A 24480-nucleotide genomic window follows, 5' to 3' on the forward strand; every position below is an offset into this window, starting at 1 on the left:
AGGACTAATGAGGACCATGGGTATCACGAAATGCGAAGTCACGGGACAGATCTTAACGCTCGGCAAGAGGACCTCTACTCTTGTCGGGCGAGGTCGTTTCCCTGCTCAGAATTTGTGGTACAGGTATCCGCGGCTCCTACAGTCTTCTTAGCTGGTTTCACTGGACAGTCCCGAATAAAGTGTTCTGAGTTTCCGCAATAGAGGCATAATTGCAGCTGCCTTCTTCTTTCCCGCTCTTTCTGGGTTAAAGGTCCTTTCATGCCCCCCATTTGCATGGGTTCCACAGTGTCAGCTCCCTTATTCGAGGTCTGTGGTTTAGAAAACACTTGGGTATCAAATCTGGAACGATCTGCCTTCCTGTTCTGTAGTCTATGGTCCAATTGGACAACTAAGTCAATATAGTCAGAACATTCTTGTGGAGGATTCACAACTTGCGCTAACACATCTTTGAGCTCTCCACGCAGACCTCTGTAGAAAAGCGTTAATCTCTTGTCCTCGGGCCATTGTGTTTCCACTATGAGTCTATTGAAGGAGTCTATATAAGTCAAGAGGTCTTGATTACCCTGTCGTAATGAGAGAAGTTCATTGTCCAAGGCCTGCCCTTGTGCATGTCTTGCGAACAGTTTCTCCATGCTGGACTGGAAGGCCTGAAAATCATGTAAAACCGGATCATCCTGGGTGACTAAAGGGATCGACCAATCTGCGGCGCTGCCACTGAGATAAGAAAGCACGAAAGCCACCTTGGTCTGGTCTGTTGGGAATGCAGCTGGTCGACATAAGAAGTGTAGGCGGCACTGATTGATGAACACTGCGAATTTCTTTAGATCACCAGAAAAGCTTTCGGGCGGAGCCAAGGGAACATTACCGGGCAGATTGATTTGCACTGGATTTGAAGATGATGCAGAAGGATAACTTCCTCCTGGAACAGGCAAAGGTGTCTGTCCTGCCTGCGTTTGTAACAACTGAATAGCAAGGTCCTCTGTTCGCTCCTTGGAAATTATCAGTTCTCTTCTTAGAGAGTTCGTTTCCTGACGAGCTGCATGTACTTCTGCTCTTAATTCCCCGAGCAACTGGGCTAGTTGATCAGTGTCTGAGGTTTCCATTGCGCCTGAGTAGGAGTTTTGTGGTGGGCTTCGCGTTCTGTAACGCTCACCTGATTCCCACGGAGGCGCGGGTCTTGGCAGGAAGCTGTCTGTGACTCTAAAAGTGATGTGCAGGACTCGATTGGCTTCTGGGGTCGAACCTCTTCGCACTGTGTGTCGGACTCGAAGAGTGAGGTTTCTGCAGGTGAAAGAATATGGGGGTTAATGGTCTGGGTTGTTGAATGTCCCTCTCTCTCTCTCTTCCTAGCTTTTTCGTAGAGCCCCCAGGTCAACGTGCTCACCTTATATAGGTAAATGCTGGGCTCTCCATCTGCGTCTGGTGTAGGGTGCCGTTGCCAGTTCCTTCACTGGTGAAACACAGGCCTCTTGAATTCAAAGGATGGTTACCGTCGTTATCTGCACGAGCGGTGAGTTTCTGGACACCTTTGTCTTTATAGTCTTTACATGCGTGGCACGTTTATATGCAGACTCTGTATAATGCTTTTCCCTTATGTATTGCAGGGCTCTTGAGATGAAAGATGAAGTGAGGCGCCTGGAAGTTCGTAAGTATGGCAAGCGCTCTAACTGTCTCTTTTCTTGCAGCTTAGTTCGTGTTAAAGAGACGCCAGAGTATTGGCAGGCGTTTTATTGCGACGAGCGTGATGGACGTAAGTAAATACCTGCTTAATGTCTTTTCTTTTGCCTTTCAGATGTTGGGTTGCAGGGCCGGAGTCCGCGGAATGCCAGTAAGTTGTTAACGATACTTTGTCTTCACAGGCGGCGATGCAGAACGAAGAAATCCGGAATTCACAGCGTGCCGGTAAGTATGGCAATGCTTTTGTTTTTGCAGGTGGAGATGCGGCGTGAAGAAACGGCCGCAGCCGATGGATCAGGTAAGTAAGCACTGCGTGTAAAGTTCGCGTTGCTAACCTGTTGTTTCTGTTCTTTGCAGGTGCTGATGATGTCTGGATACTGAAATGGTAAGTAGGATTCTTGCAGGTCCAGGATCGGAAGAAGAAAGGCCGGAGCAGACTCGGTGAGCGTTCTGCTGCAGATGCAGAATAACGCGAAGCACGCTTCATTTATCGGGTGTGGTTTAAATAGCCTTGGAGTGATGAGGCGTCTTCTTCCACGGCCCCGCCTAGGTAAGAAAAGAGTTCCAGTTTCCAGAAGAGTTCCAGTGCTGTATCCAGGGAGTGGAGCTGCCCCACCCAGGTAAGAAAGTAGTTCCTGTTCTCAGATGGCTTCTAAGTGGCTGGTAAGTAAGCAGCATGGTCTGCTGCAGGTATGTCCACCCAAGCATCTTCACACCTATTATGAGCCCGGCGCTTCCAGTGCCGGGACCAATGGTTTTGATGAGCCTGGTGCCACCGGCGCCAGGACAAGGTCCAAAAGGTCCCAGTGGGGACCGGCTGGTGCTTAGGATTAGGGTTAGGGGCCTGCTTCCAAGGACGTTGGGCTGGTCCTGGCTCCTTGGAAGCAGTGATCATGACAGAAACAGGTCAGGGAGAGGTTCAGACTCCTCTTCCTCAACATCTGAAGCTAATAGCAGTGCTGCATTTTCAACTCTTGGGATGAAAGCCTTCAGCCTATTTACATGGAACACTTTTGGAGCCTGTCCAGGCCTTTCAATGTCCACTAAATAGTTGACCTCACCCATTTCACCACTGTGTAAGGGCCTGACCATTTATCCTGTAAAGCTCTAGGTATTATAGGATTCATGATCAGGACTTGCTGACCAGGTTTGAAGTTGATGAGGGAAGCTTTTTGGTCATACCAATGTTTCACCAGGGCTTGTCCTGCCTTCATCTTGTCACTAGCCAGACCCATCAGGAGTACCATCCTTTTTCTGAGCCCTAACACATAGTCTACTATGTTGGTAGTGATAGGGGGAGTGGGCATCTCCCATCCCTCCTTGACTATGGCTAAGGGTCCCCTTACAGGGTGACCAAACAGAAGTTCAAAGGGGCTGAAGCCAACACCCTCCTGTGGTACCTCTCGGTAGGCAAACGGTAAGCATGGTAAAAGAAGATCCCATTTTCTTCTCTGAGGTTCTTCCAGAGCTCCAATCATACTTTTTAAGGTCCTGTTAAACTGTTCCACCAGACCATTGTCTGGGGGTGGTATGCGGAAGAAAACTTGTAGGTGTAACGCTCACCTGGTTCCCACGGGGGCGCTGGTCTAGTCTGGATTGCTGTGGCCTCTTCTAGCGTGATGCACAGGACCCGGAACACCGATTGGACAGGACCTCCAAATCGTGCTTGCCTGGCCCGTAGGAATATCCTTCTGCAGATGAGAAAGGGGATTAACAGTCTGCAGAATAGTGTGCTAGCTCCCCCCTTTCTCCCTTCGTTCCTCTCTAACTTCCTCCAAACCCCGGTTTAAGCTCACCTTATGGTTTGGAAGGATGAACTCTCCATCCTGCTTCTGGTGCAGGGGCGCGCGTTCGTCCAGTTACTTCACTGGTTTTCAGAATGGCGCTGGCAAAATCCACTTGACTTTCCTGAGCAATGCGCCGTAAGTATGAAAGTTCAAAGTTCAAGTGAGGCCCCCTTTATGTTGTCTTTCTAACCTGTGATCTGTCCTTTATTTCAGGTGCAGAATGAAGGCGATGCGTCAAGGGGTTAAACTGCCGAGGTGAGTAGTGATGAGGGCGATCCCTCTAAATGTCCTTATCATTCCCCAGAAATGTCTCTTGTCCTTTCCCCATAGGGGCCGGGGTACGGTACCTGCCAACGGGGCGGCGCCGACCCGAAATGTGGAAGAAAAGCCGGTAAGTATTATGGCTGTTAATCAGGCTTTCCTTCTGTGTTCCTTCTGCTCACCTTTTGTTTCTTCCTCTCTCCCCTAGGTGCAGAGATGTGGCGTCCGATGCTGACAGCCGCGATGGAGCCGGGAGATGTCTCGAGGACAGGTGAGTGAAGCGTGGCGCTGCAGCGAGCAACGCGATGCTTTTAAATGGAAGTCTTTCTTCAGGGATGCTGGCGAGAAGATTCCGGATGCAAGTAAGAAGTTTGAAATAGTCCTTGGTTTTCACCTTTCTCTTCTCTTCCTTCCTTGCAGGTCTTCCAGGTTCGAGGCGGGCGTGGCTGGAGTCCAGAAGCAGACACGGTGAGCGTTAAGCTGCAGGAAGCAGAACAACGCGAAGCATGAGCTGCTGTCTGGGCGTGGCTTAAATAGCCTCCAAAGAAGTCCCAGGTATGTATCCTTCCCCAACTAGGTATGTATCCTTCCCTGGTCAAAAAATAGTCCCTATGAAAAAATAGTCCCTTTCAGGTCTCAGGGAGGCCTGAAGCGTACAGCATGGTCTGCATCAGGTAAGTGCACAAAACACCTCCCTTTATGAGCCTGGTGCCTAGGGCGCCAGCACTGATGTCCAACATGAGCCTGGCGCCAAAGGCGCCAGGACTGAGTCCAAAGAGCCCCTATACGGGGCCGCTGGGCTTTTACCCGAGGGCATGATGCCTGCTTCCGGGGGTGCTGGGCCTGGCCTGGTGCTCCGGGGGTAGGCATCATGACAGTAGGTGACCCCACATTCCTTCCACATCATAGCCTGCATATACTTTGACATAAAGTTGCTGCCTCTGTCAGATACAACTTCTTTAGGGAAGTCAACCCTAGTAAAGATGCTGAGTAAAGCTTTTGCGACTGACTTGGCAGTTACAGTTTTCAATGGGATGGCCTCAGGATATCTGGTGGCATGGTCGACCAATACCAGGATAAACCTATTGCCTGAGGATTTTTGGGGGTCAAGGGGACCGACTTTGACCATCCCTACCCTCTCGAATGGTACTCCCACAACTGGGAGTGGTACCAATGGAGCTTGGATTGTTGAACCACTCTTACCAGATAACTGGCAGGAGGCACAACTCCTGCAGTGACTTTCTACTTACACCCCCATAATGGGCCAGTAGAAGTGCATGGATAACCTTTGCTTGGTCCTCTTAATACCAAGGTGACCAGCAAGGGGCACACTATGCGCGTCTGCTGCAGGAGGAAGGGTCTTACAGCAAGGGGAACCACCAACCTCCTATGGTCTCCTTCTGTAGACTCTGTGGGCTCACTAAACAGGAGTCCACCTTCCCAATAAATCTGATGCTTCCCAGGAGGTTCACCCTCAAGCTGGGAGCAGGCCTGTCTCCTTAGGCCTTCCAGAGATGGGCACTTACGTTGGCCTTTACTGAATTCTTCCCTGTCAGGACCACCTTCTACTAACAAAACGTTTAGTTCAGGATGGTCATTGGGGTCAAATACTTCAGGCATCACTACCTCCTCATCAGGTCCGGGTGATTGACCAACTACCTCCACCGTAGTGGTAGGCGAGTTAGGGGGAATATTCTCTTTCCCTCTACTTGGTTTCTTGACTCCTTTAGCCTTGCGTTTCCCCTTTGGCTGGGGCAGGGCATTGGTCTTGGCCAACGCTGCCCTCGTTTGAGACCTTGTGCAGGGTCTGTCAGTAGTATCTCCCACAAGCCCTAAAGCTCTGAGATCATTGCCCAACAAGACCTTTCCTGGGACACGCCTCTGAATGCTCTCTGGAATCCTGACGGCTGTACCATTAATAGTAAGGTTTACAGGTATTACTGAGAACATGAGTGGTGGGCCGTCAGCCAACTTAGTGGGCATCAGAGTAGCTCTGGCAACTTCCTCTGAGTCTACCAAGGTAGAATCCACTACAGTTCGACTGCACCCACTATCCCTAAGAGCTGGAGTATCTACTCCATTGATCAGCACACTGTCTTTAAAGTAGTGCTTGGTGTTATCTGGAATCCTAACATAAGCCTCTGCGACTTTAGGCTCCCAGGAACCCAGGGAAACTAAAACTACCTCAGCTTCTATCCCACTGGGGAAGGAGTCGGAGGAGAAGGATGCTCCATTAATCTCTTCTTCCTCGTAAGAGGAGAACACCAGATTAGCAGAGTGGACCCCCAAGGTTTTGGCCTTACATCTGGGATCCCCCTTCACGTGGTGAGTTGCTCCACAAGCAAAACAAGATCCATTGGGTATGTTTACATAGGGAGGCTTATTATAACCAGAGTTCAGTTTCAGAAGCTGACCTCCACTACCCTGTGAGTTCTCTTGTGTCTTACCCTTATTTTTCTTTTTGTGGCCCTTTTGGGAAGAAGATTTATCAGTTTCCCCACCCTCCTTATCTTTGGACTTTTTCCCTTCCTCCTGCTTACCAGGATCAGTCTTGTCTTTATGGGACACTCGATGTGACACCCATAAATCTGCTGCAGTGGCAAGCTTCTTAGGATCTATCTCCTTTGAATCTGCCGAATGCTGCTTAAGCTCAGGGGAAGAAGAGGCAAAAATGTGTTCCAGCATGACAAGACTTAGCATACCTTCAAAAGGTAGAAACTTTATAACGTTCAACCGTGCCAGTCAAGTTTTTTTAAGGATTCAGTTACATAAGATACCCAAGTACCACCTTTTTTTTTCTTATACTCTCTGAATCTTTTTAAGTATTGGGCAGGAGTCTTTCCAAACTTTAAAATGAGAGTCTGCTTCAATATTGCAAAATCTGCTCTCTCAGCCTTCGACATTTCCATAATGGCACTGCAGCCAGAATGGGGCAGTCTGCTAAGTAACCAGGCAATTTTATTGTGATTCTTTGCTATGGTCGATGTTACAAAGGCCTTGTAATAAATGTGTCTATATTTTTAATATAACACCTGTTTGGAGTAATTTGTAAATGTCCTTGCTTGGTGTGCTCATTGCGGGCTTTCAGTCACCCTCACCACTCTTGAGACTTAGTCTTGACCGCCGCCATCGCTACCCTGACTGGTCTGGCTTGTCCAGAGGTTACCCTGTTCCAAGAAACTAGGCTGGCCTTCTGAACCTCTGCCCCTCTAGGTCAGAGTTCAGAAATGTATCTTCACAACGGACCGCCTGCTGTGGGAGAAAAGAGACTCACGCCTGAGCATTGTACCTGACATGTCCCACTACTATAGTTAGGCAATTACTGCAACCCACTCACATCTGTTCTTCCATTAAACATCCCCAAGAGCACACTCTAAGCGAGGCAACGCACACAAAGGAACACAGACGGCAGCTGAACAAGGGGAGAAAGATGGCCAAGAAGGGTACGCAAGGAGGGAGATGCCCTTGACCTTTCCAGTGAGAAACTGTTACTTTCAAGAAACCTTCCGATTAAAAAGCGCAAGGCCAGGAAACCAGACTGAAGAATCCTGCATTGTGTGTCAGAGCTACCCAGGGCCCTCCTGCATGGCTAATCAAGTCAGGGAGGAGCAGCAGCCGCCGTGCTACCGTACTTGTCTCCAGAATCAAACCAGCCCCAGAGAGATCAACACACCCAGTGAGTTGGGGAGACTGATACAATAGCGGTCTGTGTTGAAGTAAAGGATGAAAGCAGCAACGTTGTATAAAGAGCACGAGAACAAAGATTGGAAACGCGTGTGATGAAAGACACAAGGAAAGTTTAATAGCTGATGGATGTTTGTACTTTGAAAGAGAAAGATACAATACCAGTAACACAGTGGTCCGGCACTGCAAGTGTGCTCAATCAAAGGTCTCTGTGAGGTATCCAGCCAAGAAGTGGCAGAAGTGAAAGTAAAGAGAAGATGGAAATGAAAAATAAAGTGAATCGAAGTGGTCCTGCGACGGTTTAAGCAAACCCCATCACACAATCGTAAGTCTTCGATTTTTTATACAAAGAGCAAAGCATAGATGTGAAACTACATGGTCCGAGCCCGAACGAGGGATACCCATTGTGAAAATGGTGTTAAAATGGACTGAGCCCGAATGACGGCAACCAATCGTGAACATTGTGTTAAAGTGGTCCGAGCCCAAATGAGGGAGACCAATTGTGAAAATTGTGTTAAAAGGGGGTCCCAGCCTGAAGGAGGGAAACCCATTGTAAACTATGAACCTGCAAACTTAGGAATGTGAAAATCCTTATAAGAAAAATATTAAGAGACTTTCATTGGGAAAGAGACTTTGGGCCTCATTAGGACCCAGGCGGTAAGGGGTTTACGCCGGCGTAAACATAGCCGACCCTTACCGCCTGAGTACGAGTTCCCTTAGTGCCATGGCGGATCTAACACCTGCTTTTAGCAGGCGCTAAAATCCATGGCGCTAAGGGACCTTGATGTTAATACGCCACCGTAATTTACGGTGGCGTAATTAACGCCTTCCCCACTCCCATTATGCCCTATGGGGCAAAAATGGGAATGGGGAAGGGTAAATGGGGATTGGGGACTTACCGCCCCGCCAAGGTCGGAATGGGGCGGTAAGTCCGCCAACCACCATGGCGGAGTTGGCAGCTTAGCGCCATGGACCATGGTGCTAATAGCGCCATGGTCCTCCGCCAAGGTCCTAATGAGGGCCTTTGAAGAGACAGAAGACCCTGATACCTATGTTTTGAGCTATATCCTTGTGTGTGCGAAGCTCGAGCGTGCCACATTGTCCCATGCTGAAAACATGGGGAAGGGAAGCCAACTGCTCAACTATCCTGACATATTATTTCTTGAACACTTTTATTTTTGCATACACAGTTTGTATTTAGAAGTAATGATTGGCAATAGGTTTACTAGTATAGGCCCTTTTATTTTCACAGTGACTCCACTGGGACTGCATTATTGTTATTCGATGGTCGTAGCTTGCTCCTATCCTTAGATGTAGGATTAGATAGGTGTTCAACCCATTGAAGTTCAATAAACACCCTTGAACTGTGATCACTTGTGTCTGTCTTCACCGTTTGATACCATGCCTTCCTTACATGTGGTGTCAGGGGTGGGATGCGACTCAATTGAGACAAATTGGGGGACACTAAAATTCCAGAAACGTAGTCACAGAGTCTCAGATCCCTCTACTGCCACAAAGGAATCCATATGCTTTGATATTTGTAGCAGCAGAGAACCAACCATCCATCTGGGGGGAAGAGGGATGATTCCCACAGACCTATTCCGAATACCCCATGAGGGTGTCTATATAAGATTGGTCCCAAAATCTGGCCTAACCTAGACGTTTGGTCTGGATGTTCTAGCAGGCGTCATAGATCCCAACTTCCGGGGAGGGTTAAAGGTTCTCCTACAAAACCACTCCATTTGAAATACATAGTAGGAACAAAATTGTGCAGGGAATTCTTGGGAAGGCTCTATTTTCCTGTTTTAAGGAAGAAAGTGAACCAGAAGAAACAGAGATGTAGCTTAGGTTTCGGAGAGTCTGATGAACCACCCATCACTGAGGCAAAGAAGGAAGAAGAAACTACCATCCTTCCCGATCTAGCCTTCGTCCATCAAAATGATTCAGCACTTGCAAAGGCTTTCTTACAAGTGATACCTGAGGAAGAATGACTAGAAAAGGGAAGCCCCTTTTTCTTCCTGAATCAGAGATTATTATATAGTTTGGAAACCTTCAGAGAAGGCCTAAGTAAAACTCAATTAGTAATCCCCAAAACCCATCGAAAGATTGTGCTAGAGATTGCACATTCTCACTTCACAGTGGGACATTTAAGACAAAACCCATCTCTCATCAGTGTGAAATCCTACTGGCATGGTATCCATGCTGACATAGAGAACATCTCCCAGACATGTGAAATATGCCAGAAAACCAGCGCACACATTCCCTTACCTGCCCCTCTAAATCCCTTGTCAATCATAGAAATCCCTTTCTCCCGAATTGGGATGCATATCATTGGACCGTTGAAAACCACTAGACTGGGTAACAAATATGTTCTCATAATCACTGATTACGCTATCCGATACCCAGAGGTGTTCCTCATGTGGAATAATACAACCCAGCAAATCTTAAAACACCTACTACCATTCTTTTCTAGCGTCGGTTTCCACAAGGAAATTCTAACGGATCAGGGATTCAATTTTCTGAGCAAACTCATGGGTGAAGTCAAGGAATTACTAAATATTCCCACCTTAAGAACTTCAGTTTACCACCCCCAACGGACGGATTGGTAGAGAGATTTAACAAAACCCTTAAAATGATTTTCAGAAAACTGGTAGATAAGGATGCAAAGGACTGGGATGGCATCATCGCGTGTGCCCTATTTGCAGTAAGAAATACCCCTCAGGCATCCACCAGCTTCTCGCCTTTTGAACTACTTCACGGTAAAGAACCAAGAGATGTCTTAGACATGCTCGGGAGACCTGGGAAGAGAGGGGAGTGGCACCTATTCCCTTCTCATAAACAGCTACCCAATTGCGAGAGGATATGAAACTTGTTTGAAATCTAGTCTACACTCACATGGAAAGAGCCCAAGCACAACAGAAGTCCACCTATGACAAGAAGGTAAATTTAAGATCCTTTTCAGTAGGACAAAAGGTGTTAGTCCTCTTACCTACCTATGAAAATAAACTTATATGGGGTGCTAGAGTAGACAGGGACCTGTACCAATGGACTAGTCCAACCTGATAGGAAGCAAAAGACCCACCTTTACCACGTAAATCTCTTAAAGGAGGTTAAAGAAAATCCTTCTGTAGCCTCTGCCTCGATACAGTCTTGTTTGGTACCAGAGGAGATAAACAGTTCTTAGCTTATTCCCCCAAGAACTATCTAGATAGAAACAAGAAGATTTAAATGACCTGGTTATGGCATTCCCTGATGTATTCTGAAAGAAACCAGGGAGAGCACATGGTACTTATAATTATATCAGAACTCCAAAGGGAAAAGTGGTCCATTTAAAACCCTCTAGACTCCCAGAAGCCCGAAAACAAATAGTGGTTGAGGAAGTGAACACAATGCTGAAGGCAAAAATTATCGAGCCCTCTTTAAGCCCATGGTCCTCCCCTATTCTGTTGGTAACACAAACTGATAATTCTTGGAGGTTTTGCATTGACTTCAGGAAGGTGAACACCATCTATGCCTTTGATGCATGTCCTATGCTGCGCATTGACGAGTTAATAGATACACACGGGGATGCCACATTTCTATCAACCCTTGACTCAACCAAGGGATATTGGTCAATGTCATCTCTGCCTTTGATGCATATCCGATGCCGCGCATTGATGAGTTAATAGATAAACAGAGAAGGCCACATTTCTATCAACCCATGACTTAACCAAGGGATATTGGCAGGACTCCGTACATGAACCTGATAAGGAAAAGATAGCTTTCTGGACATCCTTTGCCCTATTCCAGTTCATAGTCCTCCCTTTTGGCCTTCATGGAGCCCCAGCCACTTTCGAGCGGCTTATGGACAGGATATTACAGCCCTACTCTGATTTCTGTGGGGCCTATATTGACGACATAGTAATTTATAGTAAGACTTGGGAAGATCAACATTTCCATCTTTCTACTAGTATGAGAATCCTCAGAGAAGCCGACTTAACTGCCAATCCATCCAAATGTAAGCTGGTTTAATCAGCCGTGAAATACCTCAGCTTCTTTGTAGGGAATGACAGTGTACAGCCCCAACAAGAAAAAGTAAAAGACCTTCTAGATACACCCACACCTAAAACCAAGAGAGACCTTAGGGTAGTGGTCTTCAAACCTTTTATTCCATGGCCCCCCTGAGCAGAAAATAAATAGTTCGGGACCCACCTGCCCCGCCCCTCTGTGTTGGTGTTATTTTTATTTTTATAGAGAGGGCTGCAGAATGCATTGTGCCATAATTATGAAGGGATATGCTGTTGGGGAGACATTCCAAGACACTAGGACAATCACATCCAATCCAAACATAGAAACCATGCAAGTAAACACAAAATTCTCCAGTAGGGCTTTTATTTTCTCAAAATACATTCCTATTAGTATATTCTGCAGAAGGCAATTTGATTTTACAGAGCAAGCACTAAAGGGAACGGTGGGCCTGCCTCTCTGCAGAAAGTGAGTCAATGTGTGGCTTTATTTTTGAGACCGTCACTCTGAGGTTGTCCTCCACTTCCAGCCTTGTGCGGTATTTAGTCTTCAGTACAGCCAATGCTGAAAAGCCTATTTCGCACAAGTAGGAAGACCCAAAGGGTAAAGAGACTATATAGCAGACCTTGCCAATGTAGGATACTCCAGGATTACCTTCAGCCAAAAGTCACTCACTGCAATGTTCCTAAATTCAGATTGCAGAATAGTGTCCGACTGAACCTCAATCAGCTCCTCCTGGGCATCAAATGGAAGATGCACCGTCTCCTCTGCCAGAAAAGGCTGCATCACCCAGTCATTAATGCCAGCATTTTCTTCAGGGAAGTATTTATCAAAGCTGGACCTTAATGTTGTTAGGTGACTTGTGATTGGTTCTAGGACATGCAGCAGGTTGTACTCTGTTTCCTCAATTGCTTCTGCAAGCAATGGGAACTGAACTGCTACCCCAGCTCCAATTGTTCGTTTCCAGAGGGCTAGGTAACCTCTGGAAGGCAAATACTTTTTTATTCATTGTAAATTAATTGGCATTGGCTCCTTGCAAAGACATATTGAGGGTATTTAGCTTATCGAAAATATCAGCAAGGTTTGCCAAGAGCACAAGCCAGCGGGGATCACACAGATGGTTTGCTTTGCCAGTGTCCACATCCAAAAGGAATTGCTGCACTTCATTTCGGAGTTCAAACACACGTTGGAGCACTCTTCCCCTGGACAGCCATCTGACTTCTGTGTGAAAGAGCAAACTATCATGTTCTGACCCCATTTCTGCACACCGAATTGCAAAGAGACGTGCTCTTGTTGGCTGTGCTTTGATGGCATTAACTATTTTTACAGCTGAACTGAGTACATCAGTAAGTTCATTGTCCATATTCCGAGCAGCATGCGCTTCACAGTGAATTATACAGTGTGTCCATGCAACATGTGGAGCGACTGCCAACACTTTGGCCTTCAACCCGGATCTATCTCCACACATTGAAGGGGCACCATCTGTGCAGATTCCTACGCAGGCTTCCCATTTCAAACAGTGGCTGCTCATAAAATCATTTAAAATGTCAATCAGTTCTGATGCTGTTGCCCTAGTTTTAATGGCCTTACAAAACAAAAAGTCTTCCAATATTGTGGTTGCCCCACAGTACCTTACATAGGCTATTAAATGAACCTCTTGGGATATATCTGTTGCCTCATCCAACTGTAAGGCAAATAGACTCATTTACAGCTGTGTGATTAACTGAGCAGTGATATTTTCTGCCATCTCAGACACACGTCGGCTGATGGTGGTGTCTGACAGAGGAATCATTTTTAGCTTGTCTGCTACACTTTCAGCACCCATTCTCCTGCACATTGCGATGGCTGTTGGTAGAATGACTTTCTCAGCATCGGTGAACGATTTTTTATTTTTGGCAAGGAGGTAGGCAACATCATAAGATGCCTTCAGTGCACTGGCTGGAGTAGAAGCAATATTTTGCACTGTACTTTTCTGCTGACTGATGACTTTTAACTTGCGAGCAAAGAAGTCTCTGCTCTTGCCAATGAGATCCCCATGTTTTGTTTCCAAGTGGCGTCTTAATTTGGCTGGTTTCATGCTCTCATTGGCTAAAGTTGCTCCACACACCACACACTGAGGCCTCGTTTCACCTCTGATCACAATGGAAGTAAATCCAAGGTCTAAATATGTGCCATCATACTTCCTGGCTTTTGCAGGTTTTTTTCCTGTGTCAATGGCCCTCATTACGACCCTGGCGCTAAGTGAAAAACGATGGCGGTAAATTTTTACCGCCATAGTTTTCCGCTAGGTCCGATCATGACCCGTGACCGTTAACTACGATGCCATTAGCGGCCCTCCCACACCGTAATTACCGGCATGGCGCAAAGGTACGTGAATGCCGACCCAAGCGGACATGCACCTAACGCCATCACCCAGCCCGTTAAGTACCTTACCGCCATGGTGCTAATTACGCCATCGCGAACCAACCGTAAAGGGCCTTGTGCAGTGAATCCAGCTGCCACAGGTGCACAGAGTCAGCACAGGTGGAGGCAATACAGACTCAGGAAGTAGAAAAAGAGCACACCCAACCCCTTCCCAGACCCAGTCACACTCCACAATGATACCAATAGGACTAGCAATGTTGGGGCTGGAGGACCTGATAGCAATGCAAGTACTACAACTTCAACAACAACAACAACAACAGCAGGCTGCACAGAGGAGACGCAGGAGGAGAAGGAGGGCAAAGCAGGGCCAGCAAGCCCCACCAGCACAGCCAGTGGCACCACGCAGGCAGCCCCCAATCCCACGCATCAGAGCCAGTCCATTCAACCTCACTGCTGAGCAGATCCACACCCTGTACCGACTGGACCGGGACACCATCACCACCATTGTGGACATGATACACAATGACATCGTCAGCATGATTGAAAACCCCCCGCCATCCCCCCTACTGAAGGTAGTATCCGTGCTCCACTTCCTGGCCACAGGCACCTACCAGCACCCAGTGGGGCACTTGCATGGCATATCACAACCATTATTCTCACGTACACTGATCCAAGTGCTCGATGCCCTCCTCAAGCACACAGACAACCACATCTCATTGCCACGGTCTGCCCAGGAGATTGCTAACACCAAAATGGGTTTCCATGCACTAGCTGGAATACCTGGTTGCATTGGTGCCATCGACTGCACCCATGTGGAATTGGTGGTCCCACATGCCATGGAGGTAGCGTACCGCAACCGTAAACTATTTCACTCAATCAACGTGCAAATGGTCTGTGACTCCAACAGGATCTTCACACATTGTTGTGCCCGATTCCCCGGATCAACCCATGATTCAATGGTCCTGAGGAACTCCACAATACCACGCTACATGGAGCGACATGCAGGCCCAAGATCCTGGCTACTCGGTGAGTCTAATGTCATGAGCATGGAAATGTGAAGTGGGTAGGTGATCGACGTACCAATGCATACTTCACCTGGCAGAAAGGGGGGGGTGATGCATACTTCACCTGGCAGAAAGGGGGGGGAATGATGCATACTTCACCTGGCAGAAAGGGGGGGGAATGATGCATACTTCACCTGGCAGAAAGGGGGGGTGATGCATACTTCACCTGGCAGAAAAGGGGGGGAAATGATGCATACTTCACCTGGCAGAAAGGGGGGGGGGGAATGATGCATACTTCACCTTGCAGAAAGGGGGGGGGAATGATGCATACTTCACCTGGCAGAAAGGGGGGGGGAATGATGCATACTTCACCTGGCAGAAAGGGGGGGGGGATGATGCATACTTCACCTGGCTGCGACTAGCAGTAGCCAGATCATACCCTGAGGCAGCACTTACGTCATCTGACAACTGTATACGTGATGCCTGACCTAAGCAGCCCTAACATGGGAATGAAGGTGTCTCCCAACCATGACACAACCATCTGCAAGTGCATTGTACAAAATGTGACCACATTGACTCCAACGAAAAGCACCTACATGCACGTCACCAAACACCATCAACTGAAAGGCCTGTCCCCCATAACTGCGCACAAAGGAGGCACATGACGGACAGGAACATAAATACACCACAACACAGACAGCAAGGCCCACAAACTGTCCCTATTGACATCAGTATTGTTCACTGGGGTCATAATGAGGCAGACAGCAATGTTGCAATCATGTGAGCATTGACCTCACAGGACACGTGCCAGGTCACCTAAAGAAACGGCCTGAACGGACGCAGTGGATGGGCACTCACAAGGCACTTGTCCCCCCTGCATTGTGTCTTGGCATGCAAAACTGTACATGAGAGCCATGAACATATACCGGTTGCATAGTGTGAATCCATTAGCGCAACTAAAAGTGGTGCAAAGTAACAGTTGAATGCAAGGCATCATGGCACGTCATGTACAGAAATCAATCTCATCCCTGACACATACATTGTTGCCCACTTACAGGTGATGCAGGCTATCCCCTGAAGAGGTGGCTCCTTACACCAGTCCGGAACCCACAGAACCAGCATGAGGAGGACTTCAACCGTGCCCATGCACGTATCCGTGTGGTGATTGAGCAGGCATTCGGCCTACTGAAGGCACGTTTCCACTGCCTCAGCAGGTCTGGCGGGGCACTCCTATACCGCCATGAGAAGGTTGCGAAGATCGTCATGGCATGTGTCATGCTACACAATATGTGCGTCAGACGAAATGTGCCACTGCCCCCTGACGCAGAACTGCAACCACCTGACGATGAGGATGATGAGAGTGGGGATGGGGCAGCACCTCAAGGAGGCAGCGATGCACAGGAGGGGCGTGAAATGCGTCAGAATCTCATTGACCAATGCTTCTAGCACACACGGCGTGTGCGTGTAACATGGAGACGGCACTTGGGGCACTGTGTGTGTCTGGGACATGCACACTGTGGACTGTACAACAATAAAGCACACATACGCAATTAGCAAGGTCCACACATTTGATTTGTGCTAAACAAAAAAGTGTATTATGATTGTGAAAAGGTATGACACACCCACTCCCCCCTCCCCCTGAACACCCCAACACACCCACTCCCCCCTCCCCCCTGAACACCCCAACACACCCACTCCCCCCTCCCCACTCCCCCCTGAACACCCCAACACACCCACTCCCCCCTCCCCCCTTGAATCCATACGAAGGTGTAAGTCTGTGCAGCAGTGTGTGATGCAGTAATTCTCCACTGTCCAGCCACTAATGACAGTCCCCTCCCCTGGCCCCCGTGGCACCCCTGCCCGTGCTGGGAACATTCCTCCCTGATCGTCGGATGGGGCTGCTCTGTGCCAAGCTGGTTGACGAGGAGGTTCCTGCATGCACATTTGGACGCATGTCCCGGATGGTCTGCACCAGTTCTGAGATTACGTGCCGCACAGCGGCGAGTTCTGTGCAGATGTCCTTCGTGGAGGGCTCAATGGCAGCCATGACTCTGTCTGCACATCTCTCCATTGCATCCCTTGCCCCCCCCACACTCTGCAAAGTGCTCATTGAGGAGCGAGGGTAGTTGCTGCTGCCGGGTGACGATCTCATCCAGGGTCTGTTGATTCCTCTGGCTCATGACTAATGGCATTGGCATACCCATTGGGCTGCTCACCTCCGGCAGCGGGGATGGGGTGGCTGGCCAATCCTCGTCCTCTAACTGCCCATGTGTGGCATCCGCATGCAGGCTGCTTAGGGATATGTAGGTGGGCAGTGGGGCTTGCATCCTCAATCTCCTCAATGATCCCAGCTTCACTATCAGAGGAGGCTGCAATGGCAGCAATTTCGCCAAGAGTGCTGCTTGCAGCAGAGACTGTCCCTTCGGTGGGCACGATTTGTGTAATGTGCGCTGCTGCTGCTGATTCTGTGGTGACAGTTGTGGTGGCTGTCATTGTCCTGGAGGGTCTCCGCAAGCATGGTGAGTTCCTCACGAGAGAAGCGGTCCTGGCGCTGCCGATCGCAGGCTTTTTTGACAGCTTTTGGCATTTTCAAGTTGGTAAATTGGTGGGTAATGGGTTACGACAGGTCTCAGGGTCGGATGTGGAATGGTTGGGGAGGATGGCAATGGATTGTGTTTTCAAAGATGGCCGCCGTGCTCTTTCCCGTTCCGCCGCGATGACGCTACTTCCGGTTCCGCTTATTTACAGTCACCGCTAATTACGGTGACCGCTTATTGCGGTGACCGCTATGATGGGTGGCGGAAGTGCACCTTGCGCGGCGTACAATGCCGGTAGGGGCCGTTTTGGGGTCATTTATGGCATTGCGTACTTTACATTACTGCCATGGCGTAATGCTTGTGCGCGATGGGTCGGAATGGGCCGCACTTTACGACATGGGGCCAGGGCGTAAACGTAAATTACGCCATGGCGGTAATGTTCGATACTTACCGCTTGGGTCGTAATGAGGGCCAATGTCTGCGTCTGCCTTCCTTTTCACAATACCATTTTTGGGCAAAAAGAAGTGCTCCATTTCAAAATGGGTTCCTCACCTATGAAAAAATGTAAACTCCCATATTAATGCCTTTTCCTATGCTTTGTTGATAACTTCATTTACGTACCAAATGATGTACAGTAGGATTTGAAAACGATAATTAAAAAACAAAAATACAAAACATGTAGCTGTGACAAAATCACACATGCACCAGAAGGCTTTTGAGCAAAAATTAGGGGCTGAAAAAAACATAGTCCTCCAATAGTGCACCACATGTGTTGTGGTGTTCTACATGTACTATGGGTCCCAACTTGAAGACCTGATTAGTTTGCAGAATCCAAAGAAAGGCAAGGGACATTGCTAACTGCTTGTGCTAGCCACAAACCATTGGGGCATTATGTGGTGGCCCTCTAAGAAAGAAATTCTACCTTTGCCTCCAATAAGCCTTCAGACAACCATAGCCGCTTCACCCATCCCTTCACAATTCACTATTCACTTGTACAGAGACCTCATTTCTCCCCCGCTTAGAGTGGAACCAGTCTACGGCATACCGCTTGTAATGCAAAGCGCACATATTAAGCAGCATCACAAAAAAACAGAGGACTGAATACATCACTGAGCTAAATGAATTCTGACTGGCAACTTGGGGGCAGTTGCTCACCCTCTCCAAAGACTCAGTGAAGGCCCCTCTCATGTGAAAAGTTTGAAATGCCTTGGCGCCTGTAATTTGAAAAGGATGAAAGGCCCTGGTGCCTTCCCTGGCCACTGGTGCTACAGGAGACATGAGGACCATGGGGTCTTTTTCTATTCACTTGTACGGAGTCCCCACAGACCTCTTTTCTCCCCCGCTTAGAGTGGAACCATTCAGCGGTATACAGCTTGTAATGCAAAGCGCACATGTTAAGCACCAGCACACAAAAAAACAGAGAACTGAATACATCACTGAGTTGAATTCTGACTGGAAACATGGTGGCAGTTGCTCCTCCTGCCTCCAAGACTCAGTGAAGGCCCCTCTCATGTGAAAAGTTTGAAAATGCAATGGCACCTACAATTTGAAAGGGATACAATGCCCTGGCGCTGTCCCTGGCCACTGCTGCTGCAGGAGAAACAAGGATCGTGGGGACCTCTGTTTTATCAACTAGAACAGAGGCCACCACGCATCGATTTTCCTTGTGTTTCTGGGCACTTTATTTATTTATTGGTCATGTATGTAAATACCACTTACCTTTTTGAAAGTAAAAGAATAGAAAAGCAGGAACCTCGTGACAGCATGTAACTCTGGAGTTGATGGATGCAATCTGAAGCAGGATCACTGAAGCTGCAGGTGAGTACTATTTATTGTTGGAAGAAGTGGCGCCTTCCATCCTCATTGGCTGTCAGTCAGCCAGATTGAGCCAGCAGCACAGCTTGAGGCCCTTGCCAAATGCAAGTTTAGAAAAGCTGGCTGCCATGGATTGGCCCACTCTCCCTCCCACCCCTCCCATCTGAAAGTAGGGCAGTATGTCACTAATGAGCCATCATTAGTGGTTTCCTGCTCTGCATTCATATGGAAGGGGCTGGTCATCCCTGCAAAACAAGGTGTGCACTTACCTTGTTTCATGAATAGGCTCCTAATGGAGCCTGCAGGGCCTCACAAAAGCCAGGCCCCTGTCCTCAGTGTGACAGGGGCCGGGCCTTTGTGGGTCCTCAGGCTCCATTAGGAGCCTATTCATGAAGACAAAAGAAAAAGTACACACCTTATTTTGCTGCAATGGCTTGTCATCACGGCAAACAAAGTGTGTGCTTTTTTTTGTCTTCCTAAATAGGCTTCTAATGCGAGCCTGAGACCTGACAAAGCCCGGCCCCTGTCGCACTAAGCATGTGTGGCAGGGGCCATGAATCGAGCTGCTGCTCGGTGATGAAGCAACAGCCCGATCCTTTTGTAATGGATGCTAATGTTTAGTTTAAAGCTGTGGATGCGCGCCCACCTGGGCATGAGGCTGCGTCCCACCAGAGGGCCGCACCCCCCAGTTTGAATAACGCTGCCTTAGGGCATTCCTAGAATTGATTGGTTATTACCGTAGGCTTATCCCAAATTTCTCAGATAGAACAGCTAGGTTAATAGATAAATTAGAGAACGCTGAAACCCACAAGATTCATTGGACTGATGAGGACAATGCATGTTACAACAACTTAAAACAAACCTTGTGTCAGAACCCAATCCTAAAAGTAGTAGACCTTTAGAAAGAATTTATGTTACAAACTGATGCCTCTCTCGCAGGGTTAGGAGCAATTTTATCACAAATAAGTAATGGGTTAGTACGCCCTATCGTATTCACTAGTCGAAAAACTCTTCACACGTGAGAATAACTACTCTGTGTTGGAATTAGAGGCCCTTACCATCAAATGGGCAATCACCCATATAAGATACGATCTTCTAAGAAGGAAGATCACACTTGTCACGGTCCCCCACTTTTAGTATGGACAAGTCAATGAAAGGCCTCTAACCCTCGAGTCATGCAATGGTTCTTAGACCTGCAACCCTACTGTTTCACTGTGAAACACCGAAAAGGTAAAGACCAGGGGAACATCTATTTCCTTTCCCGGTTCCCCTGTGAAACAGATGTGGCTACATCGCATAGAGGAAGGGTATGTGAGAAACTAGAAGGTGTCCCTAGGGATCTCTCTCTCAGGTAGCCAGGGCACGAAACAAAAACTTAATAATGGAGGTGAATTCGAGAAAGGCTTGGCTGGCCCAGCACCAGGAAGTCAAGGCCACCGTGAGCCTGAATGTACCTGCAGTAGTTACAAAACGTTTGAAAAGAACAAGCTCCCGTCTAAGGTGAGGAGCAAGAACAATAAAGATGTCCGAAGCTCAACATTTAATAGTATTTCAAATACAGAAAAGCTCTCAAATATGGTCTACAGTCACATGGTGAGATGGAAATAGATATTGGGTTGAGCTGTATCGAAACCAAAAGTATGCCTTTACCCACTCTATTCTCACGCACAGAGAACATTTCCAAGGCCAATGATCAAAGGGCTAATTGACTGGCAGGCTGCAAGAGTGGTGATAGATTGCAGGCTAATTGGTGGGAAGCTATGGTTACGACCAGCCACCAGCACCTGGGTGCCAGCCTGTGTGCTGCTAGTGTGTGTGGAATAGTACAGAGGGGTACAAGTGTGCCAAATAATTGTAGAGGGACACGTAATAGAGAGTCCTATAGTTTGTATAATCAATAGGACGTCATGTATTTGAATACGTTCGTAGTGACTTGCACTAGAGGACGGCTTAGTGCCCCACCTGATGTCAGAGACCCAATCACTTTCCCAGACAAGTATGGAACATATACCTAGATGTTCCCTTTAAACCAATCACTTTCCCAAGTAGGTTTTTGTAGTTTGTCACATAGATTGACGTCAATGATGATGAGATTTTGCTATATAACCTTCTTTTTCAACGAAACTCGCTGAGTGAGAAGATCGAGCGGATGTTGGTTGATGTTCGTTGTACTCCCTGTTTTAGATGATTGATATCAAAGCAGACTTACTTTGCCAACTTCCTGAGTCAGTCTGATTATTAATGTTTGAGTATATTCTGCATCTCCATATATCTCAAAGTATTGCTGCCTCATGTTAAAGGGCTTGTGTTGGGTACACGGTGTAGAGAAGGAGCCAAGTACCCCCACCTCAAGCATCTCGCCCATATTGCCTATATGTTGGGAGCCAGAGTGTGAGACACGTGCAGTACCAGTGAAAATACCGATACCAAGGAGAATCCTGGTGCAGGGTTCTCATTGAGAAAGCCATAACTACATATGAGATAGTATGATGGCCACTTGAATTAAATCCCAGAAGAAGCAGGATCAATGAACGAAAGAGCAGATTGGTGACATCACGTGAAGCCAGACTGATGTACAATGGAAGAGATGCAGAGTCAAGAGAAGTGAATATAGTCTATAAGGCATCAAGACAGTAAGATAAGTGACATCTCAGGTTTGAGATGAAAAAATGTATGCTACAGAAACGACGAAGATATCAAGTCATTTTACACATATACAGATGCAGAGAAACGCAAGCAGATGAAGTATTCCTGAGGCTAGCTATGTAGTAAATAGACCGCGGCATGCGCCAACGTATACATATATAGGAATAAAGTAAAAAATTGATGTTTCCACAATGTATTATAGCAGAGCTGGATCAGAGAAGAAAGGCCTTTTCCAGTGTGCCGCAGTTGAAAAACAACGAAATTACAGAAGTGAATCTCAGAAAAGCGAGACTGGATCACCCCCAAGAAGTCAAGGTCTTATCGGACTGGGATGAGCAGACATAACTTACAATTGTATGAAAGAATGAAACTCCTGTTCAGAAGGCATGGACGAAAACAAGGAACTCATCAGAGCTTCATTTAAAAGTAGTATTTTAAATTCAACAGAGCTCAAATATGTGGTCGTCAGTCATGTGGAGAGATGGAACTGGACAAACCACACCTACGCAGAGAGGCAGAGCGTGCCTCTACTCCCCTGAATGCTCCAGAGCAAGGAACATTTCCAAGGCTTAACTGACGTGCAGACCACTGAGGTGATGATAGATGATATGTTAATTTGTGAGAAGCTATGGTTATGACCAGCTCACCAGAACCTGGAAGTCCAGCCTGCGTGCTGCTAACGTGGGTGGAAAAGTACTGACGGATGTAATAGTGCCAACCAATTGTAGGGGGCCACGTAATTAAGAGCTCTATAGTTTGTGTAACCAATGGGACGTCGTGTATTTAGTGACGTTCATAGTGACGTTCATAGTGACTTGTTTGAAGGATGGGCTTAGTAGTTCCACCTGATGTTAAGGAGCCTATTACTTTCTTAGACTAGTATGGAACATAGTAGTTAGGTTCTCACCAGAAAAATGTGCCACAAGAAAATTACGGTGGAAAACCTTTTAATGTAATCAAAGCAAAAAGAAACTCTTGTTTTAATGAGAGGCCCTTTTAGATGACACGTGTTTCAGCTGGTAGGGCCTTTTTCAAATCTACGGCATATATTACATACTGTCTCAGGGTATTTTTACACAAAAAAAAGCTTATGATTTCAAAATGCCAAATTGGAAAGCAAAATAGATAAAAATGCAACCAAAGACAGTGAATGAGGAGGGGTATAGGGGAGGAATATAAGGGGTGGAAAAAAGGAGAAAAAAAAGAATCATGAACACGGCATTATTCCTTGGTTTACATAGTGTCTTGCAAACAAAGTTGGAAAATTAAAGATTCAGTTTATATATTATGGAAACTTTGTTTTGTCCATTTCAAGTGACACACCATCATCATATATGTCGGTCTCAAGCGTTGACTTAAACAGAATTCCAAAAGCCAAAGTCTAATAAGAGCCTTGTTTGCAGTGCCTATCCCTAAAACACTGTTCATCCATTAGTTTGGCATGGGTTAAGCATAGCTACTGAAACCTTTTTAGAAGCTGTTTTGAATAGGGTAGTCAAGTGAATAGTCAACATTAGAATAATATGAAAAATGATTTACAAAAAATGACTAGAGCTTACCTACTATGTCTGTTATGAGATTCCACTTTAAACATAGCTCTCAACACACCCGCTTTTGGCGGGTGTCACCCGCCTTCAAAGCAGACAAATCACCCGCCAAGTCCCTCATACGCCCATTCACTTCAATGAGCCTCTCACCCGCCAAAAAGAAAATCGGGTGTTTTCACCCGCCTAGATGACAAAAAAGGTTGGGAGCTATGCTTTAAATAGACGTATAAATAGGGGTTAATCCCATCTGAAATAGAATTCGCCAAAGGTTAACTGTGTTAAAGATCTATGTTCATTACGGATTTGGTTTGCGCAACATGTTGAGTGCGAGATCTGACACAGAAACTTGCAAGAACAGTTTGCAATAGGTTGCAGTATTTTGCGCGGCATTTTTTCCAAGTTCCACTCTCTTATATTTCGAGTGTTCTACTAAGTACATCAACCGTTTGGCTGCTACAGTAATGATATAAAGTGCTCTAGGGTTAGATGGGCGAGATAAACAGCATTTGCTTACCGAGCATCAGGTTGAACAGTCCCCCGCGCCGGCTCTCCTTGTTCCAAACAGCGCTGTCGCTTGGACGCTAATGTTTATTCATGTTGCAATGGTCGCCGCAGGGAAGCCCTTTTCCCTTTCCACGTTACGTGCGGCCAGGCGCCATGTTTTGGGATAATCAGAGGCTTAAGGCCAGTTTCTAATGGCCTAGTTCCCAAACGATACTGTTATGTTGCCCAAATGGGCAAGTGTAAGGTACGTTTTACGGTTTAAAAAACACATCTGATAAAGAGCGAATCAGGCTGAAATTTTAATTATCAATTTGAAACCACGTGGGGGACTCCGTAATGGTAAAAATAAGGAGGTGTGTTTAAAGATAGCAAAAATAACATAACCCTGTGTCCAAAGGGAAAGTCATTATGTCTTTGACAGAAACAGTAGATTCTGAATTAGACTTAATTAGTGCGTAAGTTTATTTAAAAATTACAGAGGGTTATAACCTCATAATGTTAGAAAGAGCGATTTGTTTGCTAGACAATGTTACGCTTTAAAACTGAGAAGGTTCCTAGGGCTGGCAGAAACTGTTCCATTTCCTTCCTGCTGGATGTTTTCTGTGGGTTTGAATGTTATAAAGATTCAATACTGAAATACACATAGATA

At 47.0% G+C, this 24480-nt stretch overlaps 1 protein-coding gene across 1 annotated transcript in view; it reads right to left on the reverse strand.

The window, feature by feature from the left end:
• LEPROT (leptin receptor overlapping transcript) overlaps nt 1–23905 on the reverse strand; it is a 177531-nt gene extending 153626 nt beyond the window's left edge. Inside the window, exon 1 of the mRNA XM_069641977.1 lies at nt 23842–23905. Coding sequence (XP_069498078.1) covers nt 23842–23848 — 7 coding nt within the window. The 5' untranslated portion in view covers nt 23849–23905. The remainder of the gene's footprint in view (nt 1–23841) is intronic.
• Nucleotides 23906–24480: the final 575 nt, after the last annotated feature.

This window comes from Ambystoma mexicanum, chromosome 1q (genome assembly GCF_040938575.1).
Source record: "Ambystoma mexicanum isolate Mex_15411 chromosome 1q, UKY_AmexF1_1, whole genome shotgun sequence".
NCBI lineage: Eukaryota > Metazoa > Chordata > Amphibia > Caudata > Ambystomatidae > Ambystoma > Ambystoma mexicanum.